The sequence below is a fragment of the Neltuma alba genome, unplaced genomic scaffold (assembly GCF_004799145.2).
Source record: "Neltuma alba isolate B1F8T4 unplaced genomic scaffold, ASM479914v2 tig00010438_pilon, whole genome shotgun sequence".
In the NCBI taxonomy this organism is placed as follows: domain Eukaryota; kingdom Viridiplantae; phylum Streptophyta; class Magnoliopsida; order Fabales; family Fabaceae; genus Neltuma; species Neltuma alba.
The window spans coordinates 318,860-342,806 of record NW_021635334.1 but is presented as its reverse complement, the minus strand read 5'-3'; the positions used below and the strand labels follow the sequence as shown (position 1 = coordinate 342,806).

Below are 23,947 nucleotides of genomic sequence, written 5' to 3'. Positions count from 1 at the left end.
TTTATCACACACACAACCATTATTAGCCTATGATATTTTTTTTCAACTAAATTATTTAGAGGAAAACGCCAATGTATATTATAAAAATTGATCATTCTCATGTATACAAATTTATTTGTTATAATTTTTATATGTAATATTAACTAAGATTAGTTTAACAATGCCAAACATATAATTATTGAATTTATATCTTAAATAACCCTTAAATATGAAATAGATGGAAAATAATAAAGTGTATATAATGAGAAAAGGACAAGTGAATTTCAAGAAACATGCGTACCACCTCTTTAACTGATCCCTTCCGCAGAAAGACTTCCAGGAGCAGTAAAAGCGATCAACCAAATCAAAAAGGGAACTGCAAAAAAGAAAGAAGAAGAAGACTATTAGTATGATATTTAAATAATTATAATATTTAAATTTAAAATGTGCGTCATGCAGTCTATTTTGTTCAGATACCATAGATAAAATTACAGTTAATATAATTTTTGATTTTTTAAATTTTAAACTATAGATTTTCGTCTTTCAAATTTTTTTTTCATTTAAAATATTGTCTATATAATTTAATAAAAATCAAGACTATTTTGTTTTCTGAGAAACCATAACTTATAACTTGAAACTTAACAGACCAAAACTGAAATGAGAGCAAACATAAAAAACAAAAAATTATATCAATCCATAAAATAATGATGCAAAGCTATAAAACTTTCACGAAATGGAATTTTGCTTCTTAATATTAAGTTGTTGGAAAATTATAACTTTTTTTTTTTTTGGTGATGGAAAATTATAACTTTACTGCGGTCGAATCCATTGCGATTTGCGAGCTGACACACAGAGCAATATGTCAATCCAGTTATATCCAAACTTAACTATACTTACTCTTTCCCTCTCTGGAGAATTCAAAGTCGTGCCTTGAACAGAGAAGTGTCTTTTTTTGTCTTTTGTTTTTTTGTAGGAAAAAAAATTAGAAGCACAATGCTATCAAATGAGCAGAAGAATCCAAGTGCGAACAAACTGCAAAATAAAAGGATAAACTTATCAATAAAATAGGGCAAACAGAGTCACAATAAATGATTGTTTGGTTGAGGGTCTCATAATTAATCGATTTGGTCAAAATATAAGTGTCTGGGTTTAAGTGTCTCATAATATAAATGACTTTATAAGATATGGGTGTTTGTATCATTTTTTAGAAGGGGGTGCTTCCCCCTTTCTTTATCTTAAATAACTCCCAAATTCAGGCCAAAAAAATGACCCCTAAACATAAAATAGATGGCAAATAACAAAGTACACATACAATGAAGAAAAGAAAAGTCGATTTCAAGAATGCGTACCCCTTTGGCCTAAAAAAACAAAAAACAAGAAGAATGCGTACCCCTTCTTTGATGGACATTTTCCACAAAAAAAAAAAACACTTCCAAATTTAACAACATAAAATTAAAGGATCAAATAAAAAGGGAAAAAAAAACTCTTGAGGGCCTCATTCAAAATTGGGAAGAAGTTAACGGCAATTTTTAATGGTGTTTGTCTTTTTATTCTTTGACCTTCGGTTTTGTGAAATTTCCTTGTTATAAGTATAACCAGTTATCTCTCCATCTTCTAAGATGATCGCGAAAAATATTTGATTCTAAAAATTATACCAACTCTAATTCTTAGTATAAAAATTAGATAAATTATTTGTGAATATTAAAAAAATTAATTAAGTTAGCTATTTGTAATAAATCAATGTTCTCTTCTATAAAATACTCTTATTAATTATGTATATTTGAATTAACCCTTGATAGTAACCTCTTAACATGTAGAATCACTATAGAGATTATTCAAGGACAAAATAGATAAATATTTGAGGCAAAATGAGTTAGAGTCTTGTATTTAGGACGAGATAAAATTTTCAACTAGTTCTTATATTAAGATTTGGAGTAGTATTTGTTTAAGGAAAACACTTATGTCAACTTATTTATATATGTTATGTCTAGTCCTCCAATCATATATGTCCATATGCCTTTTTTTATTTTACGTAGATTTGTAGTTGAAAGCTAGTAAATACTAATATTTCAAAAATAGAATACATTGTCATGTTTACTTAGAGAACTTAACATAATAAGTATAAAGAACTTAATATAGTTATTGTCCTTTGTTTAATATAACTTGCCGGATCTAATTTTTTTGAAAAACTATATCGTTTAATAAATTAACATATTAATTAGGATAATTTCAGTCACTACCGCGTCTTATATTCACTGTCAAATCTGAGGACAGTTTGCATCTGGCTATCAAGTTTGTTTTGTGGCCGGATCTAACTTTCAAGCTTAATCAAAAGGAATATCATTGTTAACATCAAAGCGAGATATATAACAAATTATTAGCTTTCCTTATAATATAAAACATTATTTATGAAGAGATTGTTCATCTAGTGGAGTATTATCTAATTAAAACGCTCACAATCATCCAAAAAATGGCATTACATACTGAAACAGAAGACAGAACTTATGAAGCAGAGGAGAGACATACAGTTAGTTATAGTATAATTAAACCCATGTACAGCGATAAACCAAAAATAAATAAGAGAAAAAAAAGGGAAAGCAACGAACTTACCTGTTTTCGCAGATTGCAAATTGCTTGACAAGAGTAGACTCCTTAGCTTTCTGTTCAGATCAGATTGCTTTGAGAAGAAAAATTATTGGAGATCATAACAAAAATTTTAACAAAATGACATAAAACTTTAAAAGGATGAATCAATAACGTAACGTACTTATCAGGACAATAGAGCACTGAGAAATTTTAACTTATGAGGCTTCAATGATGGAAACGTTATTGAAATTTCTTTATGCCTTCTAAACATTTTAGTATTAAAGTATCTTCTTTCCCACCCAAATTGTCAAAAGGCAATATTCTCCATTCATCATCCAACAACATCTTTGCTATCTCAGTCAATATGATTGATTATGATAATTCTTTTTTTCCCAACTAACTTCCGGAATCAAGGCCCTCATGTATACGAGATATGAATATAATGAACGGTAAATTATTGAAATTTATAACAGATTTTGATACATAGTAAATATAGTAAAGTATCATAAATAATATTATGAAAAAACGTGTTATCAAAAAGAAAACAAATATAATCAAATTTGAATGAAATTAAATTTAAATGATGAAAAATATAGTTATTTTTTGATACATCCGAATAAATGAAAAATGTAGTTTTAAACTATCATGAATAGTGCTTTTTTTAAACATTAAATAAAATATTGCCTGTGATGTATGTTATGTACATTCATTACTCATGAATATTGTTAATGATAATTATTATGGGTTTTAGTGCTCATCACTTTGATGAGCACCCTAAACTCATTAAATCTGAACTGTTTATATTTTATTTAGATTATTAAAATTTGATTTCTTTTTTATGTTTATTTATTTGAAATAATTATTTTAATATGAATAAAATTTAAAATAAAGATAGTCTGTTAACTATTATTTTTTCAAAAAAAATAGTTTTTTTCTATTTAAATTAATTATTTAAAGATTTTAAATATAACCTGTTCAAACGAGACATAGACAATCCACATTTAATAAACTTATGGTACTCATCAAAACCATGAGCACGGAAACTAGTTTCCTAAAATATTGCCTTCTTCGCTTTTCTATCCGTCTCCGTCTTCAAACTTCTTTAATTCTTTTTTGATCGAATATGCTTCTTTATTTCTCAATTTTCAATTATATATGTTGGCCCAATAGAAATATTTTCTTTAACGCTTTAAATCTAAGTTTTGACAATTTATCAGCTCTTAATTACCTAGTTTGTATTTAGGTGATTGCATATTTATTTGTCATGTATGTCGTAACCATGCATTTGAGCATATAATATTCTTGTTTGAGTTTGCGTGATGGCCAATGGCCATGTGTATTTGCTTGGATAAAAAATCGCAGAACACAATTTTGGGATGGCAACACAGGAGAAAAATGAATTTTCTAAGTTGTCCCAGAAATCTGCAAAAGAAAAATTAATGATTTCTCTGAATGACTCGGATTACAGAATTTGTCAAGAAAAAATTTCATAGGAAGATATTCCTGAGAGCTTTAAATATCAACTCGAAATTATTTAGCGAGTTATGAAGAGATTGTTGTTTAGTAGAGCATTATTATTATCTAGCTAGTTGAAAACACTCAGAATCATCTGAAGAAGTAGAATCAATGTTTCTGAGTAGTGAAGCAGAAGAGAGAAAAGTAAATAAGAGATCAAAAGGGAAAGCAATTAATGAATTTACCTGCTTTTGCAGATTACAAATTGCTTGATGATGCCTTCCACAAAAGAGTAGTCTCCTTAGCTTCCTGTTCACATCAGATGGCTTTGAGATGGACAGAGAATTTAACAAAATTAGAGGATGAATCCCCTTAGCGTACTTATCAGGAAAACTGAGCACAGAGCACTACGAAATTTCCAGTTATGTGACTTCAATAATGAAGAGTTGTTGCTGGCTACAATGATCATCACGAGTGGGATACCATTTATTTGACAAGCTTGTCCCGTGGTGGGGACCACCAAAAGAAGAGTGCTAATATTGACCCATAGTCCACGCGCGCCCTCCCACGGCTGGAACTTATCCTTACACTCCATGGGAGAAAAGGAATTCCAGCCACTGCTAAAGTTGCTCTAGTTGATACTACCTATACTATCTGGACTCTAGCATCTTCAGGAAGATGATCTATCTATTTTTCAAAGAGTTCTCCGAATAGAGGAGGGAAGTCTTTGTGGAGTAAAGGAAGAAGAAAGGCGAACGGGTTCAAGACTGTTTGAACCCGCCAGAATCCTACTTTATGTCACTATCTACTTTTACTTTATTAAAGTAGTTTGTCCTGTAGTCTATTTCTTCCTGAGAAATTGTACACTTTTAATTATAAAAAAACAGAGAAAATGGCAAATAAAAAGGCTGAAAAATATGATACTACACATCACGCACCTTATATTTCAAGATCCTAAAAAAAAAAAAAAAGATACCTGATATGACATTTTATAAATATAATCAAATAATTAAAATATCTTTATATTAAAAAATTTGGTAACAAGTTGTGAATTAATAATAATAAGTGTTGAACAACAAATGATAAGAAATATACTAACAATGACAAATTATTTATTAACAAGTTATTAACTGATAATAATAAATGTTGAACATCTCATGACAACAAAAAATACGTTGCCAGTGTCAAGTTTGATATATTTTTTCTTTCAAATATGATACAAAAGGATTTTAGTAATTTAACCACATTTATAAAATACCAGATCAAGCACCACTTTCTTTTATGTCATTTCCAACTTTTTGGTACTTGAATTAGGAAATGATAATTTTAAGGTTCTTTTTCTGAAATTTTTTCTAAGAAATAATCATTTTTTATCAATAATAGTAATTAAGTAATAGGCAAAAGTGCTCTGGGGAAAAAAAAAAAAAACAGAGACAGAGAGAAGGCAAAAGTGCATCTTTGCTCTTTTAACTTCCGGCAAAGTGTTTGGATAAAAATTAAGTCCTATTTTAGAAGAAATTTTATAGAGTTTGAAATAACTAAATAAGAAAAACTTTATTTTGATTTGTGTAAAAATATTTTTTTAAAGTGTTCTGGGACCTCCCAAACACTTTTTTAGTTTTTTAATACTTTACTCGGATCATTTAATTTTAAAAAACATTTTTTTTAGTTCTTTAACCTTGTCAGAGTTAATCTCTAGTATTATGATTTTATGTGTCAATTATTATTATTCTTAAAAATTAAACTTAATCTATAAGTATTTTAAAATATTTTGTTAACATTTAAATTTTTAATGTTAGACAGTATTAACGTTGAAGGACTGAAAAGATATGTGCTTTAAGTACAGGGAAAAAGAACGATTTTCCAGCTCAGTTCTATTAAACAAGAAACACCAGATTTTGATCCTATCCGCATTTCACAAGCAGGGACAAATTATGCCTATAATTTCCCTCACTTTGTTGAATCTTCCTTCGATTTTATTATTGAGCTTGCATATTCTTCTTCTACACCCATATACTCTACTTTGTACCTTTTTAATCAAGTTTGAATAACTGATTCTCAACATAAGAACTAGTTTAACATTCAATTTAGTCCTAAATGTAAGACCTAAATTCATTTTGTTTTTCATATTTATCTATTTTTCTTAAAATAGTTCTTGTAGTAATTTTACCTGTTAAAGGTTCTACCAAATCACGATTCTAGCTAATATATATTATTTTTAAAAAAATAACACTTATGCATTATAAATAACTAACTTAACAAGAAGTTTAAAATGAACTTGCTATCATATTGAAAATTGTCAAACAATCAATAAATTTATATGTAGAGATGTCCTTCTCAACTGTGGTTTAGCTATTAAACTTTTGAGTGCCTGTTTCTCTAGTCCTGAATTAGGATCCTGGGCTTTAATTTCTTTTACTGTTTCCTCCTTACTCTAGAACATCAAAAGATATACAATTTATTTATGAATTATTTTCTCTTTTTATTGAAGTGCATATAATAAATTTGATTTATTTCAAAAGCACACTGTTATTTCTAGTGCTTCCCCAAAAATCTTCCGTAACTTGAAATTTTCGAATGGTTGGTGAAGTTATTATTATAGCTTTACCATATGAATATTATTTAGCTAGTCATGAAGAGATTGTTTATCCAGTAGAGCATTATCTGGCTAGTTAAAACACTCACAATCATCTAAAAAAGCGAAATTAATGTTTCCCTTTCAAGTCTAAGTAATGAAGCAGAAGAGAGACACAAACTTGTAATATAACTAAACCCAGTGACAAATAAAAAGTAAATAAGAGATATAAAGGGAAAGTGATGAACTTACCTGTGTTTTGCAGACTGCAAATTGCTTGACGATGCCTTTAACAAGAGATCGAGTTGTCTCCTTAGCTTTCTGTTAAATCAGATTGCTTTGAGAAGAAAACTCATTGAAGATCACAACAAAGAGTTTAACAAAATGAGATAAAACTTTAAAAGAATGAATCAATAACGTAATGCACTTAATTACCTGAAATATAAAACACTGAGATAGCACACAGAGCACTGTGAAATTGTAACTTATGAGACTTCAGTGATGGAAGAGCTAATGAACGCATAAGTAGACGAGGTTTCAAGTCTTCTTAGGTATCGGGTCACCAAGTCAACTTTGCAAGTCTTCCTCATATTATTATTATTCTAATATTTATCATCGATAACCATTTATTAATAAAATATTGTCTTCTTCGTTTTCTTGTGGCCCCCTTTACATACTTTATGCTTCTTTTTTCTCAATCTTTAAATGTGTCGGCCCAATAGGAATGTTTGCTTTAAGCCTTCTAAATATTTTAGTATTAAAGTGTCTTTTTTCCCACCCAAATTGTCAAAAAGGCAATATTCTCCATTAATCATGCAACAACATGTTTGCTATCTCAGTCAATGTTACATTGATTATGATGATTCTTTTAACCAACTTTACAGAACGACATACTCTATCCATCCTTCCGGAATTAAGAGTCAAGAGCCTCATGTATACAATATATGAAAATATTGAATGGTAAATTATGGAAATTTATAAGCAAATTTTGATACATAGTAAATATAATCAAGCATCATGAATAAGATTAGAAAAAACTTGCCATGAAAAAGAAACCAAATATAATAAAATTTGAATGAAATTAAATTTAAACTATTAAAAATATAGGGTTTTTTACTGGCATACTATAAATAATAATTTATTTTACCGAAATGCTATAACATGAAAAATATTAACCGAGATGCTACATTTGAAAATCGTTCAAGCAATGATTGAGTTTAAATTTACAAAAAAATCATTCTTATTAAAAACGAGTTTAGTGGGCCTCATATAGAAAAAAGTGAAGTTGTTCACACCTTGAACAACTTTGGCTATGTTTTTTGATGTATCCACTCTTAAATATGTATTTTTTTTAGCTCTTTTGTCCTTCCATTATTTTTCCTTCTCTTTAAATTTCTGCGTTCTTTCATTCTTCTAATAAAATTGGCGGTGTGTGCTACCTTCTTATATAAAATTTGTTTCAACTTGAAATTTAATTTTTCATCTGATTACGGTACAGTCCCTTGATTAACTTCTTTTATAATTTTTATATGTATTTTGTTAAATGATGAGTAGAATTTTATATTTAATCATTTTATATGTTGAGTTTATTTTAACTTTTATATGATGCCTTGTAGGCGTTGAATTTTATATTTAAAATTTTCTAAATATTAATATATATTTCATTTATCAAATTTATTAGAATATTTAATTACAACACTTATTTGTAGATAAGCTCTTCATTTGACAACTGCCTCTAAATTTAACTCATTTCATTTTACATATTGATTCACAGTAAATATTGCAGATATTTGGATGGTTGATCAGTTATTTGATTTTAGTGAAAAAAATACAAAGATCATCAACATTATCTCATTCTGACTCCCCCCAATCCTTCTCCATTTCGGTCATTCATGTCTTTATTTGATGTTTATGACTAAATATAAAACTTCTACTTTTGAGCAAGGTGCATTTGCCATCTATCGAAAATCAATTTCTTTAGTTAAATCACCCAAGTTTGATTTAAATACTTCAACTAAGTAGACAAATAAGATATTTGACCAAGCTTAAGAAGAAGTGAATATATAACAACAACCACAACATATATAGAGGAGAACAAAATGTGGTACCGGATGTCATTAATTTTAAGCTAAATCAATTTTTATTTTTGGTTCGTGTTATTATTAATTTTTTAAAACCCCATCAATACTTTTTTTCATTAATCACTTTTTAATTAGTATAGTATTAATTATTAGTATTATTACAGGGTTAATGCAAATTTTAGTCTTTTAAGTTTATCATCATTTTAGTTTCAATCCCTCAATTTTCAAATCATAGGTTTTAATCCCTCAATTTTCTTTTCATTTAAAATATTGGTCCTTATAATCTAATAAAAACTTAGACCATTTTGCTTTTTTGAGGAACCAAAACCTATAGTTTGAAATTTAAGGGACTAAAATTAAAATTGGGACAAACTTGAGAGACCAACATTTACATTAACCCATTATCATGTAATGATTAACACTCATCGAATTTTTTACTCATAATTCATTATTCAAATGATTTATCATTGTTAAAATTATTGCAAGAGAGCTATGCGTGGTGAGGGATTGGGTGATGAAGTTTAAAAGTTGTTGATACCAAAATGAATTTTAAAAGCTTATTGAAAAAGTTGTTCTTAGTTGGATGAACTTTAGAAGCTATTCAAGTTTTGAACAAGTCTGACTATAGTATTTAGAGAATTTTTTTTAATGTTTATAGGTTATTTGTTAAAAAACCCAAAATATAGTTATAAACTATCATGAATGGTACTTTTTTCAAACATTAAATAAAATATTGCCTATGGCGTATGTTATGTACATTCGTTTCACGTGAACATTGTTAGTGACAATCATTACTACTAAAATATTGTCTTTTTTATAAGTATTTCTGTAAGTGTTTTTTGAGTCTGAAAGTATTCCTCGACCTTGGTGAACCCCAGGACCCAACTCATCTAAACTTTTTATTATAAAAAAAAAAAAATATTGCCTTCTGCGTTTTTCTATCTATCTCCCTCTTCATTTCTTTTTCTGATGGAGTATGCTTCTTTATTTCTCAGTCTTCAAGTGGGTTGGCCCAATAGAAATATTTTCCTCAAGTTTTTAAAATGCTTTTGTTGTTAAAGTATCTTTTTTCCGCACCCAAATTGTCAAAAAAAGCATTCTATTTCTGCATTAACCACACAACTATGTTCATTACATCTTAGCCTTGGGGAGATCGTCCTTTAATTGATTATTTAAATTTCGAATTTAAATTTCAGTCAAATTGAAGAAACCGTTTTGTAATGAAAAGTGATAAAGCTGAAAAATTAGCGATTTTCAGTCCAAAAAAAGAATAATTAACGATTTTAATTTGATATATATGAATTTGTGTGAATTGGTAAAAGGTCCCTATCAAAAATTTTATTGCTGAAAAGGACCTAAATTAAAGTGCCAGTATTATGTGTGTACAAATTACAAAGTACTGATACTTTCTGTGCATAAAAATTTACCAGGCCTTCTCATTAATAAAATTTTGTGCGCGTACTCTTGAGTTGTTTAAGATAAATTCTGTAAGTACTTGCATTATAGTTTTGTTTTTTAATTTTATGTATTATTTTTAGAAAATTGGCCACCAGTTTGAAAGAAATGAAATGGAAATTTCTCTCATCTATCCAGTTTATCGTACTATATTTAAATTTCATTTGTTAGCTAAGTCTGAAATTTCAGATGGATTTTACAGTGGATTTATGCTTTTGTAAAAGACCTATCGCAAATTTTGGGTCATAAATTTTTTTGCGAGGGAATTTCATGCCTACAACTGCAAGTCTCACATTTAGGTATGAATATCATTCTCCCTTTTTCTTTACCAGAAAAATATCATTCTCCCTTTTGAGCAACGAGGTTTCAGTCTAATAAAAGGAGTAGTTTTTTAAAACATTGTGAGGTACAGTTCAAATTTCTATTAGGAAAGGCGCCCAGTCATATTTAGTACTTGAAAGTAATTTAAACATAATTGTCTTAAATAGAAAAATATCTATGCGGGGAAAAAAAAATAATATGCTCTCTGTCGTCTCTTCTTCATATTTATATCAAGGAAGTAGTAGTAATAAGCACTCTTTTGATCTTTAATATAAAACCTAATTAACTAATTTGAGTGTATTATTAAGGATGATAGTTAAATTAATTAATATGATGTTTTTTTAAAACACCTTAAGTATCTTTCTTAATTTCCTCACCCCTCTTCTAATTATTATTAAGAAATAATTGAGAAAAAATTGATAAATATGTATAATAGGTCTTACATATAAGATCAATATTAACTTTCCAATTAAATCCTATATTTAGGATTGGGAGGAGTAATAACTAATGAACTTAACATAAAATGAAGTTTTGAAATAAATTAATAAATTAATTTCAATTATATTTTTATTTATATATTATATAAAGACAAAGGATAATAAAAATAAAAGAAAAATCTCACTTAAATCCGGTTAAAATATTAAAATTTAAATTTTCATTTATACTTTTAACAAATTACTAATCAGACCAAAATGCCTAATTAAGAACTTCTGAATATTTTTCAAAGATGAGAATGCCTTTCTATACTTCAAAAGAAACGTTGGAGGTAGGTAAGTATAAACGTAATCTCGGTTTTGGTTATTTCACCCATTGTATTTCGTTTTTTCCCCTTGTCTGCACTCGACCCCTTCTACAGTTCTACTACCGAATTTCAGCTGGCGCTCCAGATAACGCAAAGCAGAATTGAATTCCTATTTATACGACTACGTTTTGTTATATTATTTCTCATCTTCCTTTTCCTTCGTTTAAAAAAAAATATTTAACTGAATAAAAATTATATGAACTTAATTTTTAAATTTTTTTAAAAGCGTACCCCACTTAATTAAGATCTGTATTGTTTTTCTGGTTACTAGCATTTTTTATTGTCATGATTGAAAGTTTAATCTCATAAAAATCTGACACAAAGGGATAGATAGGTACTCTCTTTAGTTCTAAATATAAAATCCATTTTGTAGTATAGTATAATTTATACTACAAAAAGGTCTTATATTTAAAATCCGAGGAGTATAACATATATATGATAAATTAGGTTCAGCCAGATTAGTGACCCTCTGGTCTATCTTGCCATTATTGAGGTGTGACAATTTTATGTACGCTCAATTAAAGCCAACTAAAATAAGTAAAATTAAAATTAAGTCTACACCTACTGTCAATTTTAATTTTTAACAATAGAAGAGTATTTCGTCTTTAATAACATTTAGAAATTGGCAAACAGACCTCTCGGCTTAGTTAAAAGTTTGTTAGATGTGTAGGTTTGCATTTAGATTTTGGTATTTCAATGGAATTTAATTAAAAAATTTTCATAAATAAATTTGCACAAATGACAAAAGCCTGTATTTTTAATAATTATTACTATTAAATTGAGCAGTGAGAGTTTGAATATATTGCCAACTAATCAACTACTATTACACAGAGAGAAAAAGGCAAAAAAAAAAAAAAAAAGGAATTTCCAGCTCTGTCCTATTGAACAAGAAACAGAGCAGAGCTTTTTTTTTTTTTTTCATTTGTGTTGATGAGCGCTTGATCTTCTTTTTGCTGTTTAAATTTTGATCCTATACACATTCCACAAATAGAGAAAAATTATCCTTACCTCCAAAGACCAATAATTTAAATGACTTATAGTCACTCATTAATTAATCTTACCACTTCATTAATTAATTGTAGCTTACATCTGTTGTTGAAAAACGATCACCTACAGTATAGGGAGATTTCAACGATTTTGATCTTACATATATAAAGATAGAATTGAAATGATAGAATAGAATAACAGGGAATATGAATGAAAAATTGATATGCATTGTATTCATTTAATGACTTGGCGTCTATGGCGGAAAAGGAAGGGGATCAGCCAATGTCAGCTCGAAAAGTTTTAAATTTTCAAAAGTTGTTGTCAGATTGTAGTTGATTGATCTGGAATTTAAAGGGGCAAGATTCACATGGAATAATGGTAGGATGGGAGAAGATCATGTTAAAGAAAGACTAGATAGGTGTGTGGCAAATGTTGAGCTTAGAGAAGTGTTTAATAGAGCTGTGGTATTTCATATTGAACCTTTTGGCTCGGATCATCATATGTTACTACTTGATTGTTGCTACATAAAGCCAAAAAAAGGTTTAAATTTAAAGCTATCTGGACGAAACATGAAAATTATGAGGAGGCAGAGAGAAGGGGATGGTATGCTGTGCATAATCTGGAGCGGCTGGGGGTGCAGAAAAGGAATTAATAAAGTGAGTAAAAACTGAGTTTCCAAACAGTAAGAAAACCATAGATGAAGTACTGCAGAAACTGAGTATATGCAGAGAGGGGCAGCTAACTGCAGAAAAGAAAGGTGAAATTGAAGAGATCATCATGAGGATGGAGGAGTTATGGGATAGAGAGGAGATGTATTGGTTGCAAAGGGCACGTGTAAATTGGATTAACTTTGGAGATAGAAACACAGTTTTTTCACAATACTACTATTCAGAGAAGAAATAGGAATAGGTTGTTGAGATTGAAGTCTAGCAGTGGGGACTGGCTTGAGAAATCAGAAGATATAGATGCTGAATTCTCAAAGTTCTATGCAGATCTATTCACGGCTACAGAGCCTCAAAATATGGACAGTGCATTGCAGTATGTGACAAGGGTGATATCTGATGATGATAATCAAACGCTTACAGCCCCAGTTAATGAGGAAGAGATCCGAAGTACAGGATTTCAGCTTGGTGCTACAAAGACCCCTGGCCTTGATGGATTTTCAGGCTTGTTTTACCAATCTTCTTGGTCTGTTATTAAGAATGATGTTTGTAATCTGATATATGAGTTCTTTGAGAAAGGCTGTAGTTTAAGGGGCATAAATAAAACCAACATTGTTTTAGTCCCTAAGATTGATAAGCCTGAAAATGTGAATCATTTTAGACCAATAGGGTTGTGTAATATGGCATATGAGATCATTTCAAAGATTTTGATGAACAGAATGAGAGAGTTGATGATGAAATGTATTACACCTCAGCAAAGAGCCTTCATCTCGGACAGAATGGCTCACGATAAGATTATAGTTGTACATGAGGCTTTTCATTACTTAAAAGGCCGAAAGAGTGGAAATAGAGTGGAGGTAGCTCTTAAGGCAGACATGAGTAAAGCCTATGATCGTGTAGAGGGGAATTTTTTGAGACACGTGCTACTTAGAATGGGTTATTGTGTATCATGGGTGCAGTGGATAATGGAGTATGTTTCTTCAGTTGAATTTGAATTGATGATAGGAGGAAGGTCCGTTTCAAATTTCATTCCAGGTAGGGGCACAAGGCAAGGTGACCCTATTTCACCTTATCTCTTTATTATTGTGGCTGATGTATTGTCCCAGATGATTCAGTACCATGTGGAGAACAAAGGTGTCCTGTTTTATGGCATTGTTTGTTGCGGATGATGCTCTATTTTTTATTAATGCTGAGAAGAATAATTGTAAAGTGTTGGGGAGGATTCTGCAGGTTTATTGTGAAGCTTCTGGGCAAGAGTTGAACCTGGATAAATCTTGTTTATTCCTCTCTGAGAATGCAACATCAGAAAAAAAACAAAGAGGTGTCAGATATTTTGCAAATTAGGGGTACTGATCAACCTGGAAAATATTTGGGTCTGCCCATGGTTTGGGAACGTTCGAAAGCTGCTGCGTTGGCTTTTGTCCGGAATAAGGTGGGGCTGAAGGTACAGGGATGGAAGCAAAAGTTACTTACTTTTGCTGGACGTGAAGTTTTGATTAAGGCTGTAGTAAATGCAATTCCAATATATCCAATGAATTGTTCTTCTTTTCCTAAGAAAGTTTGCAAAGATCTGGACATGTTGATTACAGATTTTTGGTGGGGAAATAATAAAGAAGAAAGAGGTAAAATTCATTTGAAAAGATGGGACTATCTTATGTTTCAAAGAAGGAACGAGAACTAGGCTTCAGAGATTTTCAAGATCTCAACAAGGCTCTCCTTGCTAAAACGGCTTGGAGATTGTTTTTAAATCCTGATGACCTTTGGTGCAGGATTTTGAAAGGAATATATTTTCCTAAAACAAGAATTTTTTGAAGCTAAAAAGGGTAGGAGAGCCTCTTGGTGTTGGAGCAGTATCTTGCAAGGTAGAAAGTTCTTGTTGAAAAACATATGTTGGAAAGTGGGTGTGGATTCTTCAGTAAGGGTCTGGCAGGATAAATGGATTCCGGGTTTACCAGAGGCTAAACTTAGGAGTACGACAGGGGAAGGAGTTAACTCGAATATGAGAGTGCAGGAGCTGATTGAGGGAGACAGGTGGAATCTAAGCGCCATAGAAGCTTGTATTTCTATAGTAGAGAAGGAACAAATTCTAAAAATTCCATTATCTAGTAACAGACCTGATGATTGTGCTATTTGGATGCCTAAAAAAGATGGCAAATATTCTGTAAAGTCTGGTTATTATATATCAAGAGAAGCTCATTGCAGATACCAGAAACACTATGGAAAGATATTTGGCATTTAAATGTTCCTTTTAAGGTAAAGCACTTTGTGCGGAGGATAATTAGCTTTGTCCCATTTGCTATGAAGAGACCGAAAGTTATAAGCATGTACTATTTTTTCGCCCATGGGCTCAAGCATGCTGGTTTGGTAGTATCTTGGGCATCAAATGTCAAAAGGAAGGTTTCAAGAGTACTTATCACTGGTTACTGGAAGTGTTTAGTAATGATAGCGGGTTGGATGATGAGGGGAGACCTATCATTGCTATGACTTGCTGGAACATCTAGAAATTGCGCTGTGAAGGAAGATATAAGAGTGAGATTTAAGGAAAGTTACAAATTGAGATAAGAAAAGATTGTTGCAATGGATGGCTCCTGCTGAAGGTGTGATTAAAATAAATGAGGACGGATCTTTCATTAAGGACTTAAATTCTACAGGTGTGGGAGTGATTTGTAGGACTGAAGAGTGAAGATGGAAAATTCATTGGAGGGTTAGGAAGGAAAGAAAGTTATGGCATATTCTCCCTTCATGGCTGAATGCTTGGCGTTGAAGGAAGGTCTCATGGCTGTGAATAAATTGAATAGAAAACCTTGTGAAGAGTTGTGCGTTTTGATGGCAGGGAGGAAAAAGAAGATTTGTGAGTGGCAGTGTGTAGATAAAATTCATGAATTATTATCTCAAAAAAAAATTCAATGAGTGTTTCTGATTTTTCATTGCTTGCTGATACGGCTGAGTTATGTGGTAATCACCATGCCTGTCGTAGTGATGTTTTAGATCCAGGTGGAATTGGGTAATTTGTATACTTTTTTTTTTTTTTGTGTGGATATTTTTTTTGTTTTTACTCCTGGTTTATTTTGGTGAGTTTGTTGTGCTAGGATTGAAGTGTTAGTATTTTTGAGAGTTCTGTAATTTGGCTTTGACTTTTGGTGTTTGTACTTTGAATTGTTATTGGTGATTAATAATAGCATGGAATTCTTTTTGGACAAAAAAGAAAAGGAATATAGTTCATCGACAATAAAATCAAGTCCCTCCCCGGGATATTAAGAGCAAAGGCTAAATTGTATTTATTTTATCTTATTTCACTGGCACACAGTTCTAGTTAAAAAGAAAAATTGATATCTGTTCAATTTGCGTATGCTTGAGGATAATAAATATTAGATAGGTATGTGGGTTCTTGTCTTGTCAATATGGTAGCTTTTCTGAACTGAAAATAATTACCAACAATAGATATGGATCATCCAGCAAATATAAAGGCCAAATTTAATTATGCATACATCAGAGACTCCAAACTCTGTCCTGCTGTTATTGGTTTGAACATAGGCAAGTCTTTGTCCGTATCATATGCATTATGGTCTGCTCAGAATTCTAGTGTTCTTAGAAACAGAAACGAAATAACAAAAACTAAAATCAAACACACAATTAAATGCCAAAGGGTCTGTCCTTGGCACTTATTATTTCTCTAAACTCTGTTATCTCAGTAGTCAACTTCTTGCGACCTTCCAATAGACTCGACAGTTGAGAATCAGTTGCTTCAAACTCAGTTTGCGCCATCTCCAACTGTCTTCGTGTCACTGCAAGTCGCTCTCTGGCTTCTACTCTTTGCTTTCGAACTTGTTCCAAGGCAATGTCACACGTCTCCAGCTCGGCCTCCTTCACCTGAATTTCCTCTTCTGCTGCCAACACATCAGACATGTCAACACCAAAAACTCTAGACCGAACCGAATCAACCCACTCTTTGTCGAACCCAAGCAAGGTTGCATCACATAAGCTAGCCTCCAAGGTTGTCTTTTCTGAACTTGTGATGCTACAAGGAGTATTGGTAGCCAGCACCACCAAAATATCTACCAGCACTCGGTAGGACCAGGCTATCATGCGTTGTGAGCGATGTTCCTGAGGCAGCAATAGTTGAGGATATCGTTCGAGTGCTTGAGCAAGTAAAGCCGCTTCACCATCTTTTAGCTCCACAAGTTGGAAAATTTCGCAAACTCCCAATGTATGAGATAAAGTGCCAGTATCATCAGCAATTTGTGATTCTGTCACAGCCCAAAAAGTTAGCAAACGGTTCAAAAGAATGAGCAACAAAAAAGAAAGTATAATCTGATTCAGCTTACGGTGATGAAGAGAAGTAATGACTCGGGAAGCGATCGCTTTTATAGGCTTCTCTGATTCAGATTCCTCTTGAATACTTGTGCGATCTCCTGTTTTTGTAACAGTCTGCATACAACGAAATGGCTTATGCACTCTAACAGACGTCGACATGTGAACATGCAAACCAACTTATGCAGAGTAAGAGTAAAATCATCATACCGAAAACTTCAATTTCTATAATTAGAAGAAGGTAACAAACTTACTAGTGCAGAATCTTTTCCAGAGAGATTATCAATTGGTCCTGTAGATCGTTTCCTTGAATCTGAATTAGTCGATCCAACTGCGGTCATGGCATCATCTTTTGCATAATTCTTTTCAAGACCTTGTTGAGTGGTATCTTTGATGCTTTCAGTAATCTAAAAGTGAGACGAAATAAGTTTCAGTTTCACGTGTTATATAAGTGTAGGAGTACTACCCTCAGCTTTTGCAATGTTGTGATAGACGCTTCAAAAATGTACAAGTGTACGAGTTCCATTTTTCAATGTTCAAGAATCAAGAATCCAAAAGCTTGTTGGTTAGTCATTGGATGTTGATTAATCATTAAAAAGGAATACAAATGAGAATTAACATTTATAACCTTTTCATACGTTAAAAAGATATTGATCACCACACTTGAAATCATTTTATATCAGTAATGAACAGTGATTGGAAATGTCAATCTGATCAACTCTAAATTTGTCAAAATTGGAGCCATTGATATTCTAATGGCTTCTTTCTCTGTTTCTTCTGAGCTCTGAATAACATCACAAGATAAAATAACATTATTCCCATAACTATAACTAGGCAAAAAGTAAAAGGAAAAGGAAAAAAGCATCTAGCAACTTCATAATTCATATGGTATAGGTATATGAATAAGGATAATGCATTTTTTTTCTAGTAACTATAATGCATTTACTTGTTCAGTAATGGGCGATACTTCGGTTTTCTTCCTTGAATCTGAATCAGTTGATTGAACTGCTATTGTGGCTTCCTCTGTTGCATCATCCTCTTGAGAGCCTTGCTCATGTGTTTCTTTCACGCTAGCAACCTAGAAAACAAAGAAATTTCTCTTCCAGTTGTGCTCCTCCATAAATGAAAACATGCTATGAGTTTAAAATGATGAGCTTACTGAACTAACCATTGAAGATGGACTACATTGCGAGCCTTCAACTTGCGAAACAATTGAGGAAGTAACCCACTGCAAAAATACCAAAAGATATGAAAGAATCTGTTGGTGTGTCATGCTTGTTTTTGGCTTCTTGATTTTGATGACGTCAAATCCAAATCAACAAATGAATAAAGAACTACGTTATCATATATTGTAATGATCAAACTTGAAAATAACGTAGTCCTCTATGCTTATAACCTACGTTATCATCAAATGATACATAGGTTTTATGAGAAGCTTTAGTGGTTTTTGTTTGTGCAAGAACCTCTTGTTGGAGCTGTGTAGTTGATTCACTTGTTCGGTGTTCATCCTCCAATTCCTATTTAAAATATTAAATAATTAGCAGAAAACCATTTTGGCAAGTTTCTAGTCTTATCATGTCGAAATCACTTAAGTGATCTATATATAAACTTACTTGTAAAGATGTCCCTCTCAGTTGAGATTTAGCTGCTAAATTTCCTGATGCTTGTTTTACTGAAGCTAGCGTAGGATTCTTGACTTGAATTTTGAGTAATGTCTCTTCTGTAATCTGCAACAGAGAAAAGATACTTTTTATCCTTGGAATAGCTTTGCTTTTATAATATATATATATATATATATATATATATAATATGTGCACATAAGTCTGATCTTTCAACTCAACAACATATATTAGATATTTGTGATTTTTTTTTCACATCTTCAATAATTAACTTTAAACTTATGAATGAGTTGATGAAGTTATTACCTTAGCTTCATCAGATAATTAAATATTTCATTTAAAACCCCTGTTCTTTTCTTTTTTTTTTTTACTGAGCTTAATATACATACGATTCCTAGGCTATAAGTTTCAAATTATTATGTACTTCTAAAATCACTGTTCTTTTCTCCCTTCATCCACAATAACCAAGTTCCTGTCAATAATATATAACAGAGTTCTGTTATGTGGTTTTCGCCGTCTCCACCTATCACTACTTCTAACAGCCTTTTTCTCTGTTTGTGAACTTTGAGTAAACATTGGAGGACAAATTTTGTTAAACAAAATTAGATAAAAATGTTACCATACTGGTATATTCACAACAGAATTGGTCTGAACGCAAATGGCAACTTTTTTCAAGTTAATAATAATAGATGAAGAGCTTGGAGATGTCATTTTGATCACCTTTGAACTTGAACTTGATGAAGTTGTTGTCGCTGATGACTCTGAGGCCATTCCTCTAACTTTTTCCCTTGTTTCTGATATCTGAATAACACCAAACGATGACATCTGTTTAGTAAAGCAACTTCATCAATTTATTGAACTTATCTTTGAAGAAGGATTAGGAGCTACTCTGCCAACTTCCTTCTCTTCTCTGTTTCTTTATAGTTCTGAATTACAGCAAAAGATGTAACGAGGTATTTCACCTGGTGGAACTTCATTAGTTCATGGATTTTTTTTTGTGTGTTCAATGTTCAATTCCTTTCCTAAAAATATGTTAGTTTATAAATAATCAAACTAAAGTTGAGATTATACATGGTTTACATTTGTTCTATTGGTACTGGAAGACGTACTAAACATGCTATCAGTTTTATATTGGTGCGGAAGAACTATGCTCTTGTGTGTGTAGAAAGATATGGTGATGTACCATTGATGATCCAACTTCTTCAACACTTCTCTTCATTGCTTCCTCTGAGCTCTAACCAACACCATAATTAATAAGTAAGTTAGTTACAGTAATCAACTTATGGACAGGTTAAATTCACTAGTAAAAGAAAATACCAAAAAAAAAAAATAATGATTTTTTTTGTTCTTTTGATGATTAGTCTAATATATATACCTCTGCAAATTCAGGCAAAACACTTCTTCTTGTTGCTTGATTTTTTGAATTCCCATTTTGAGGCTCTTTTTGGATTTGACTAGTTTCTGCAATAGAATTTTCAATCTCATTAATATTCATAAAAACAGTAGCAATTATTAAAAGATTTTTTCTGGATTTGTACCTTGATATTTTGGGCAATCTTCCACTCTACAATATCGCATATCCTTAAAATCAATACCCTCACAAATAGAAATAAGCCTTGGGAGTTTTTCAAGTGTTACCCTTGATAGCTTTGGAAATACTTCTTCCGTTTTTGCCATCTTCCGCATATCATCTTGTTTGTATATAAACACTTGCTCTAACTCAGAGGCTTCTTTTATTTCCAAGGCCTCCAACTTTGGAAACATCCCACATGTTGAGATAGAGAAAAGGAATTTCAAGCTATCACAACACTTGATGTAAATTTTCTTTAACTCTGGGAAATAAAGTTGATGCAAATGATCCCCATCACTCTCTCCAATGATGTCAACCAATTCGTCACATTCTTTTATACTCAAATAGGATAATTGTGGGAGGTTTTTCACTACTGAGACACAGAATATTGCTGTTAGCTTTTTACATGCTGTGATGTTTAGTTCTTGAAGATTGGGGAGGCTCAAAATATATTTGGGACCCTTGAATGTATGCCTTAACTCACTTAGATTTTCCAACTGCATCGTGGCAATGCTTAATGTCATGAATGGACCTTCAATTTCCACTCCTTCCAAATTAAGAACCTCTTCTATTTTGGAGTCTCTTAAGTCAAGAGTTGTCAGCTTCTGCATATCCTTGATAATTTTCATCAGGTCCTAATAAAAATAAATCAATTCAAAATTTCAGCATGAATTCAAATTACCACATTAACAAATTGTGAAAAATCCCAATACTGTTATTAATGTATAGATGTCTCAATATGCATTGAGTTATATAAAGAGAAACTTTATTTATTGATGCCTGGAATGCTTACAAGTCAAAGACACATACATATTGATTATACCTAATTATATCGACTTGAAATCATAAAATGTATATATACATGAGAAGCTAATTAATCGATAAACTTATATAGATAAACTTATATATGGTGCAGGTTTCTTCCAAACTGTTAGAAAATTTTTAAAATTTTAAGGTCATTGCTTTTTTTAGTTAACATCTTGTGTAAAAATCTGATGAAAAAAATAACATCTCGTGTAAGAGTCTGATGGAAAAAAAAGCAATTTTTTTCTAAATTAAAACTAAATTGTTAATTTCTATGAATGAAAATTCAGTAATTTTTGTGGCCAAAAAAAATTTAGTAATTTCATGTCTTGACATGAAAAGTTTTCATGCATGAAAAACGTGTTCTTAGTGTTCGAGTTTAAATGCTAAGCGATCCCGTTGTGATGAGAAGAAAATTTCCAAGAAGAAAAAGTAAAATAAACAAAGTAATATATATGGACCAGTTATATTTCAAACTATTTAGAAGAAATATCTAAATTTTTAAGGTCATTGTTTTTTTTAGTTAACATCTTCTGTAAGATTTTGATTAAAGGTGCGCATGCGCACATATATATTGATGAAAAGAAAACTTTTATAAATAAAAAATAAATTATAAATTTTTATGTATGAAATGTCTTGACATGAAAATTTTGTAAGCATGAAATATATTCTTGATGTTCAAGTTTAAATGCTAAGCAATCCAAATAAACAGAGCAACATGCAGATCATAGAACAAGAAGTCAAATGTGTTACCTTTGGAGCTTTCACATTCAATTGTATTCCTTGTAAATAAGCCACCAAATCTGTAAAAGATCTTCCGTTGAACTCTTGAAGACCCTGCAAATCAATGCTTCGTAGAGGCGGAAAGCTGAGGTGATATTTTTTGGCACCAATATTGTTGATTAACTTTGGTACATCTCTAAGTGATAGTGTTTCCAAAGCAGGGAGATGAATTGTATTTGATAAATGATCTCCATCATCATATTTCCCAAAAATGTATTTCAACTCAGCAGTTTTCCAGATACTCAAATATTTTAATTTTTGAAGAGTACCAGAAAGAGACAGGGGAAATATAAACTCCAGCTTGTTGCAATCGTCGATCCTTAGATCCTCCAGTTTTGGGAAAATGGAGCTATTGTTCATGTCATGATGATGATGATGATTAGAATCATCTTCAACCACATTAACTAATTCTTCACAACTCCATACATCTAATTGAGACAACTGTGATAGGTTTCTGCAAGTAGAGACAGAGAACAAAGTCTTCAACTTCTGATTTTTCAAGATTGTTATTTGTCTCAGATTGTGGAAGTTGAGAACATGTTGGAAGCCCACACATGGAGTGAGTAGTAGTGTTTTGATATCAACAATCTCTTGTATTTCAGATTCCTTTACTCCCTCCCTTCTCACATCGTCCATGTGCTTCTCAATTTCCTACAACACGTTTTCACAAAAAAAGACAATTCAAGATTTAAAATAATTTTATCTATTTTGATCCTACAATTTAAAATAATGTTCTCTATTTCTATCCTTTGTGCTTATGAAATACATACACATTCACCCACAAAACACAAACACGCTATATTATTTTTGGGAAATATTTTAAATTCACATTTGAAATTTGTATAGAAGTAAAGCCGAATCACTTTGACATAATTAATTGTACATGTCTCCATAGGAAAATTATATGAAAGTCTTCATTGTTTTGAGAATGTTTAAATATTTTGTTAACAATATCTAATTTATTACATATAATCTTTAGACAAAATAAAAATATTGATAAACTGCATTTTGATTTAAACTGAAATAAAAAGATCAGAGTTAGAGAAGTTGACATTAAATTGAGTTTAATAATTAATATATTATGTCACTTTATCTAAGACTCTGAGGTACAAAATAGACATCAAATTTTAAACCAATAGAATTTCTTTTTGGCCATTCAAAAACGGTTAGGGTGCATGTAACCCCACAATATATAATATCTGATAATATATGTAATCTAAAGGCTTATCTTATTAATCAATATTAGAGTTGTAGGAAAATCGAGTAATTACGTGAGTATAAAATTAAGAAATTTTATAGATTTAACATTTTATAAAAATATTATTACAATTTTGTATAAAAATATATAAATAAGTTAAGACTGTCAAAATTTAATCTTATCATTTTTCAGTTGTAATTTGTAAACTATGGTTATAAAGCATAATTTTTCTCACTTTTTTCGCTACAGTTATGAACTATTCAAATCAAATTTAATAGTTTAAATTTCTTTTGGTATCTTTAGGCAAGATTATAATAATATTTAAGAAGCCGTTAGTTTTTATATAATTATGACAAAGTTGAAAGAAGAGCAGAGGAGGTTCCCCTGCCTCAGTTTATCGGTAATTTTGGGGCATAAAAGGAGACATCAAACAAATACAAATATTCCAAAATAATGAATATTAAATTAGGAGCATTTTAAAGATCAAATTGTTTTAGTTCGATTCCTGTTAGGTACCAGCTAAAATAATTTTAAAAAAAACTGAATTATTATATACAACCAAGACGCAAGTTATATGTGTTTGTCTTGTGTGAATATAAAATAATCCTTATACAAGATACATAAAAATATTGATAAATTGCATTTTGACATAAACTGAAAGCTGCCTGACCCATAATAGTTATACATAAAAGTTTAAAGTTAAACTTTTAAAAGAGAATAAACAGATAAAATATAATTCCATACCAAAAAAAAAAAACA

At 30.9% G+C, this 23,947-nt stretch overlaps 1 protein-coding gene across 1 annotated transcript in view; it reads right to left on the bottom strand.

The window, feature by feature from the left end:
• Positions 1 to 23,947, bottom strand: part of LOC114756595 (uncharacterized) — a 42,713-nt gene that overhangs the window by 18,648 nt on the left and 118 nt on the right. Inside the window, exon 2 of the mRNA XM_028945543.1 lies at positions 21,961 to 22,641. Within this exon, the coding sequence (XP_028801376.1) occupies positions 21,961 to 22,641 (681 nt within the window). The remainder of the gene's footprint in view (positions 1 to 21,960; positions 22,642 to 23,947) is intronic.